Genomic DNA, 7529 nt, shown 5'->3' on the forward strand with positions numbered 1-7529 from the left:
TATACAAATATTTCTCATCAAAATATATTAAGGTACAGCAATAGGCCTACATGGCAATTTGAGGTACTCTTCGTTAATATTTCAACATGAAATTTCAAAAAAGAAAAAAAGAAAAAGAAAAGGGTGAAAGAATCGGTGAAAAATGTGGGTATTGTTTTACAAATATTCATAAAGAAATGGAGCTGAGCACTTCTCCTTTGGTCCACCCATTCCTGGGACATTAATGGTCCAATGAAAAGAGAGGGCCCAGTGTGAGAATATGGGATTTAACCAATGATGTGGGCAGGGAAGCACACCTACCTTTCTATGATGTCACTGAGCATCCTCCTGAAGGACCCATCAGCAACATTATGAAAATCATAATTGTCCGGGTGAAAATCACGGCTGCAGGTTTAGTGTTCTATTGTTAAATGTTAAAATGTTTATACATATACATAAAACATCAAGGGTTTATCAGTTAGCCTGTCAGATGATGTTGCAATCATTCCCACAAAGACCAGAAATGTTGCAAATGAATGGAATGTCATGAAATGACAAGGAAGGGACGGACAGGCATATGCAGACAATGTTCAGTGACCACATTGTTGGTGTCACAGACACCAACATCTTTTTCCATTACACTGTCTGGTCAATATATATATATATATATATATATATATATATATATATATATATATATATATATATATAGCCGAATAGGCATAGCTATATGAATAGGCTTGTTCATTGATTTTCATTGCTGTTGAACATGTATGAACAAATGTAAACATTTAGAAAACTATTTGCAGAAAAAAGACGGGCAAAAGTTGGCAGTATATATATAGGCTATATAGGCCTATATTGTAATTTGTAACACGGGTTCAGCCTATATGAACCTGTAAATGTGGCGCCCCCTGTTGAGATGAAATCACCCAACTATACTGGCTTGATAAAACAGTCATTCAATCATTTTTAGACATAATTTCCATTCTGATTCCATTTTATTTATATAGGCTACTAAACGTTTGCTGCGAGAATAGCAAATATGTTTTGAAATAAATTATATGCTGTATAGGCTATACAAGACACATGGCCACAAAACATAGTTACAAAAAATTATAATACCTATACCGTATCTTTAAAGAAAGAATAGTTTCGTCTATAATAATCTTCGCATGAATGTGGCTGTTAGGACTGTGTGGTCTCGCTCTCGACAAACAAAACCACGTGGCAAGCCATACTAGATTGTTATATAAGTTATGTTTAACGTATTTCCCTATATGCCTACATTACTCGTATAATAGTTTTTGTATAAAGAAATGTTTGCCCACCAGGTAAGCATGTAAGTAGATGCATACGGACATTGTTGGACACAGTTCCCGAGGTGCGCAGTTGGGTTTAATTGCGCGCGCTGTCCTTTCAGCACCAAGTTTCCCTTTACGCAGGGCCACAATGCGCACAGTGGGGCATGAATGAATGAATGCTAATATACCGTGGGGATTGTCCATGTCTTTATTTTCATCTAATTATGTAAAAACATAAAGAGTGAATTGTGAAATGAGAATGTAGTTGCATCAGTTTGCACTTAAACCATGTACGGGGATTTATTTAGCTTCTTTTCATAGTTCTGTATAATGTTTTGCTTTTTGGGGGAGGGAATTAGGCCAGCCAATTGCATGCCGTCACTTAAAGAGTGTTCTACCGACCATAGGGTATTAGCTACAAACTAATCTACATCATCTAGAGACGGAGGATAAAGTTCAGCTGCGGGTTGTTACACCCGTTGCTTCCGATGGAAACGGACTAAAAAAAGATGCTTTAATATCAGTGCGTGTTTTGATCTCTAAAAATGGAACCGGTGTAGGCTAATAGCCTGTTAGTATGTACAGCCAATATAACCTTGTGGATTTTAAGCGAGCAAGGAACGTGAATCGAAAGGATGTTCTGAGAATAGCGCGGAGGTTATGAGAGCACTGCATTACCAATACGGATGCCCGTATCTCTGTGGTGCATGTCGGCTGATTGGAATTCCAATCAAAGGAAAGCTTCCTGTAACGGCGGACTGCAGATAAAAGTGGAGTGACGAGAAGGGAGGGGGCGCAGAAAACTTCTCCAGGCACTGAGTGACCAAACTGATGTGAACTTTCTCTTCAGGAGGAGAGTTATAACGCGATTCTATAATTAAAGACCTGGCATGGCATGGTAATCCACAAGGGACAGGTCACTACGTCCGCAAGACAGAATAAAAAGTGAGCGGCGGCACCTTGGCAAACGATCTGACACTTTGCTAAGACGGAGTTGTGGATCCATGCACGGACGGCGGTTATTTTCCCACCATTTCTGTTTATTCAAGGATTAGAAGATGACCACAGATGCCGAGCCAACACTTATAACTTCAAAAGACATTATATTACCCACTCAATCATTTATTTAAAAAAAGGATCCATATGGGGCTGGACACCGCCAAGCGCTGAATTGATTTTACGCGTGACTTTATTCCCGTTTTCTTGTTGGACGCACTGGAAGTATTGTTTCCTATACTCCCAAGAAGAGGTTACAAGCTCTAAGGTAATCACACTTTTATACGCCTGCTTGCATTTACCAACATTCCCTTCTTCTGACTAAAATGATCCCAACAACTTTCGCCATATAGGCTACCTGCATATTTCATTACAAAAGTGCCTAAAGCTCATCTAGGGATATTTGGTCTGCATGCTTTACACGAACAGAACTCTAATTATCGAATTGCCTCTAATTCGATAGGCTATAGAAATACAGAGATCACGGGGCGTTCACACAATATGTGACACATGACTGAATGGGGCATACATGGGCTATTAGCCTATACATATTATCACACTGTCACCATCAATGATGGACGAACAACTTTTGGTAATGAGTCTGAGAGAAATGTGTGCGCTGGGGGGCTGAGTTGTGACTCAAACCTCTCTTGCAGGTGTGTTCTAAACTGTGTCCGAACTGACTGAGCGACAAGAGGAGAAGGAGCTCGCCGCTTTTCTCGGAGTCTGCGGGAGCGATGAGCGGACTGCGCAAGCCCGTCATGATGGGACTCGTGCTGCTCCTGTGCACTATTAGCGGCCACCGCGGCGAGAGCGCGCACACGGTGGCTCCCTCCACGACTGCAAGGGACGACAAGAACCTGCTGCGGCGGATAGCTGACATGGTGAGACACGTGGATTCGAGCCGGGGCCCGAACAGCGCCGATAAGGTGTCCCCGGCGTCATCATCCACGTCCCGGTCGGTGGATCCAAGGGATTTACGCAACCACAAGGCGGACAGAGGAGATCAAATTATTGGTGAGCAGTGACCCGATAAAAAAAAACCCTATTCTGAGTGACAACTGTATTTGGACCCAAAATAGCCCAAAATAGCTGATCTACAAGCTCACAACAGTCTCTTTTGTTGTGAGTTTGTAGACCTGCGATTTTCGTTCCTCACGGGCATGCTGCCTATAGTGCCTGGGTTTAATATGTCCCGAGTCCTGACTTTGGGGCCCTATAGCTTGACCACCTTGAACTTAAAGAATGTTCTTGCCTATAGCCTGCCCTGTACAAACGCATAAGAACATAAAATGCATTTATGGGCATTGTCATCTGATAGCTGTATAAGCAATAGGCCTATCAATATCTTTTACTCGCAGTTTAAAAGCTGATGTCCCTTCTCGTCTTCTTATCTTTTATTTTTATTTTTATCTTTAACAGAAATATTCCCCAGAGATCTGAGGAAGAAAGAGAAGTTTCTCAAACATTTAACAGGTAAGCTCATGTTATTGTGGCCTACAGTATAGCCTATACTATAGGCTACTATGAGCGACAGGTGTGTGTGTGTGTGTGTGTGTGTGTGTGTGTGTGTGTGTGTGTGTGTGCGTGCATGTGCGTCCATGACTCTGAGAGAAAGTGTGTGTGAGAAAGAGATAGAGGGCCCAGTGGTTCCCAAACTGTGGTGCGTGCACCCCTTGTGGTGCACGCATATATTATCATATTATGACAATATATGGCAAGTATATGCAGCATAAGCTATATATGCCATATTCAGGTTCATATCATATATGTGGATAATTAGGAAATGTATGTCTCTATATAGCTTATGCAATTTTATATTTCCATGTGAGGGGGTGTGTATATATAAATAAAGGTCATTCATAGGCAATTGCTGTTATTGTTGTGGACAGGCAGGTGGGTGTGACCTGGATTCATATCAATGCATGTTCTCTTGCAGGTCCTCTGTACTTCAGTCCCAAGTGCAGGAAGCATGTATACAGACTCTACCACAACACCAGGGACTGCACAATACCTGCATGTAAGTTTTGCAACCATGCTGAGGTATGCTCCAGTCTGAGCTCATCCACATTGTTTTAGAATCATCGCACATGTTTCAGATGAGCAGCGGTGGCGGGGGGGGGGGGGGCAGAGCATGCAGCATGTACCTCGTGCGCAGTTGCGTATTTGCTACAAGTCACTCCATTTCATCTCGTCTTCTCCACAGACTTCAAAAGATGTGCACGGCTTCTCACGCGGTTGGCGGGCAGCCCACGGTGCATAGAGGGTTAACAAACGCAAGGTACAGAACGACATGTCCTGTCAATTCTGTCATGAAATGCTTTAGAAGGCCAAGACCCTTGAGAGACATTCCTTTCAATGAAAGACATGTGCAAGACTGCAAATACTGGCGCTGGGCCACTGTTAGACAATGGGATCAGCAGGCAGGTCAGCTTCATGGGTGATATGATATGTCTGGGTGATTCACAGCACAGCACAGCACAGGTAAAACATATGGCGATACTGTCCCAACTTGAAAGAGTAATTGACACTACTCTAAATGTGCGACCCATGAAAATCCATATGGTTCGACAACCGTCTATAATATCAGTCAAATACTGTACATAACCAATGGGACGGATAATATTATGTAAGAATAAAGTAAGAAGAAGGGTAATATTGCTCACTAAAACTGGCAAAGACTCGATGCATGTGCCAATGTGGGTGATTTCTTCATAGTAAACGGGCCTAAAGTCCTTGTTTTAGATGAACCCATTCTGACCTGAGATCAGATTCTAAAAATGTCTTCTACATCCTGACAGTTTTCATTCTGACCTGAGATCAGATTCTAAAAATGTCTTCTATGTCAGTCGCTCTTCGATTTTTCAAAAATAGCAGACCTACAAGCTCGTAGCTCGCCACTCGGTGGCGCACTATGAGCTTGTAGATCTGCTATTTTTAAATAGCTAAAGCATAACTTAATGCTAACATCAAAAGGGGTTCCCGCCTTAAATGGCTTAATACATAAGCAAAAGTTATGCCACATGTGTAGCCCAGTGGCAGATAAACAACATTATTAATAAGGGTCAGTGAGCAGTTAATCACTTTTAGTCTCCTGCACGCTCAATGTACTGCCAGATAAGTTTTGCCAATGTTATTATCCTTTTGTGTCAAACAAATACTGTTTATGCATGCTGTTACCAAGTGTAGCTAGCTGCACACTATTAACAGCAGATCAGCAACAAATCATTTTTCATTGTGCTTATGCAAAGGATAACATTTTTTTGGTGCTGCCAAGTTGGAGACAGCACTAAATCTCACTTACTCTTTCTTGTAGGTTCTAGCCAAACCCGAACTATCCAGAAGAAAAAACCCGGACAAAAAGTGCCTTGGACAGTAACAGGGAAGCTAAGCACTCTGACCATCCCTGTCTGCTATTAGGCACTGCATTCTCCTCCAGAGTGGTCTCTCTTACTGAGGTGTGTGGAGTACAACCATCCCTGGCCCTGCCTGGCCTCAGCTGGAGGACACCACTTGTCTCTGCAGAAAGCAGCAAAAAGACAGACTATGATATACTGTAGAGCGTGAAGGTGGACAGTTGGACACGGAAAAGAGATGGTATGAAAATGTACCAATGACTGACACAACCATCTTGAGACCTTGTTCCTTTTTTCCCAAAACAAAAAGGGATTGGAGTTATTTTCTTTTCTTTTCTCCTTCTTTAGTGTGTGTGAGTGTGTGTGTGTGTGTGTGTGTGTGTGTGTGTGTGTGTGTGTGTGAGACAAAGAATCAAAATGTGAGCTGTATTTTAGGTGTGGATGTGACATGGCTTCTAACATTGGTAGTGGTATATTGATGTTTTGGGTCGAGCCTGCCACTTCCACTCAGTGCTGCATATTACTGGACAAAAGACTCTCTCAGACCCCAGTCAGCAGAGCTGCATTCTTTCGTCTACTTGTGCACTGAAAATTATGATTAAATTATTAATCGCATGAACACATCCTTGCCTCTTGATGTCTTTGCAGGACATTAAAGTCATAGATGCGATCTTAAGGTTGGGTTCAAGTTGGGTTTAGACCTATAATTTGTCTGCTAAAATACATTTCTGTACTTGGACCCACAGAGAACATTAGCCTCCTCTTGCACATAACAAGCAGTTCTAACTGGTTGTTTTTTAAAATAAAAGGCCAGTTTGTGAAAGTGTGATGGTGACCAACTGACAATCCAATGTTTTGACCGACATCTGGTGCTTTTGTTCTCTGAAGGTCAAAATACTACAGATATATTGTATAAGACACAAATTATATATGTCTAAAATCAATTAACTTTCCCTTTTGCAAACAAAATGTTAAGTTGCAGACCTCCTGTGAATCTTGGTTGAGCGTGGTACATTGTATATTTATATCCAAGTTGTCACAAGTTTCTGCTGTACATTATGTACACTAAACATTCTCACCAAGTGCAATATGTACATATTGTAAAAAAGCATAAAAGGAAACCTTATAACTAGCATAAATTAAAGTGTCTGGCATATATCAAATGGGTGTTTAAAAAAGCATATATATTTAAAAAATTAAATATATTTAAATAAATTATAAGATTGGTACAAATATGAGTGGTCTTTGTTTTGTATTGTTAGCCTATTGTCAGAAGGACTTTTAAAATGAAACTTTAAAAGTACCTGCAAGACTTTGTTATTTTAAGAAACACTTTTAAAAAGTAAAAACAATGATTTTTATGTGGGGTCATTTGCAAGCAAATATTAGGCAATGTTTCTCAGACCTGAATCTAGCAGTTCTCTCAAAACAGGACATGACTTCAGCAGAATGAGTATTTGAGAAAACAAATATTGGTATATAAACATTCAATTGTTTATGTTTAAAACGATAACGCAAGCAAACTCTCATTCTGTGTACGGAACGCTTCAGAATTAGGCAGAATTCTGCAGTCGTCATACACTTGTATATGACAGGGTGTTTGTACAGGCCATCTGGCACAGCATTTACTGTTAACAATGCATGAGTTGTCCGATTCTAAAAGCACAATACTGTCCTACCTAGACAGCCCTTTTCATATTTTCTTCAATATAGGCTTTTCCTGTCAGTCAAAAATGGTTGTGATCTAGATTTTTCTTCCTTTGATTGGATGCTAAATTAATATAGTGCATGTTACAAATGTGACCTAGTAATGCCCTCCTGCATACTTAGGTAGACACATTGTCATACCTGGGAGCTGCCCATTACCAGGGTTTTTACTGCTGACAACTAGCAG

At 40.8% G+C, this 7529-nt stretch overlaps 1 protein-coding gene across 1 annotated transcript; it reads left to right on the top strand.

Moving 5' to 3' along the window:
* The first annotated feature begins 1791 nt into the window (after positions 1 to 1791).
* alkal2a (ALK and LTK ligand 2a) lies at positions 1792 to 6827 on the top strand. Its single transcript, XM_080790592.1, has 6 exons — positions 1792 to 2547; positions 2936 to 3296; positions 3702 to 3755; positions 4219 to 4299; positions 4486 to 4560; positions 5596 to 6827. The coding sequence occupies exons 2-5, from the start codon at positions 3017 to 3019 to the stop codon at positions 4548 to 4550; spliced, it is 480 nt and encodes a 159-aa protein (XP_080646718.1). The 5' UTR covers positions 1792 to 2547; positions 2936 to 3016; the 3' UTR covers positions 4551 to 4560; positions 5596 to 6827.
* Positions 6828 to 7529: the final 702 nt, after the last annotated feature.

This window comes from Protomyctophum bolini, assembly GCF_963924005.1.
Source record: "Protomyctophum bolini genome assembly, chromosome: 19".
Classification (NCBI taxonomy): domain Eukaryota; kingdom Metazoa; phylum Chordata; class Actinopteri; order Myctophiformes; family Myctophidae; genus Protomyctophum; species Protomyctophum bolini.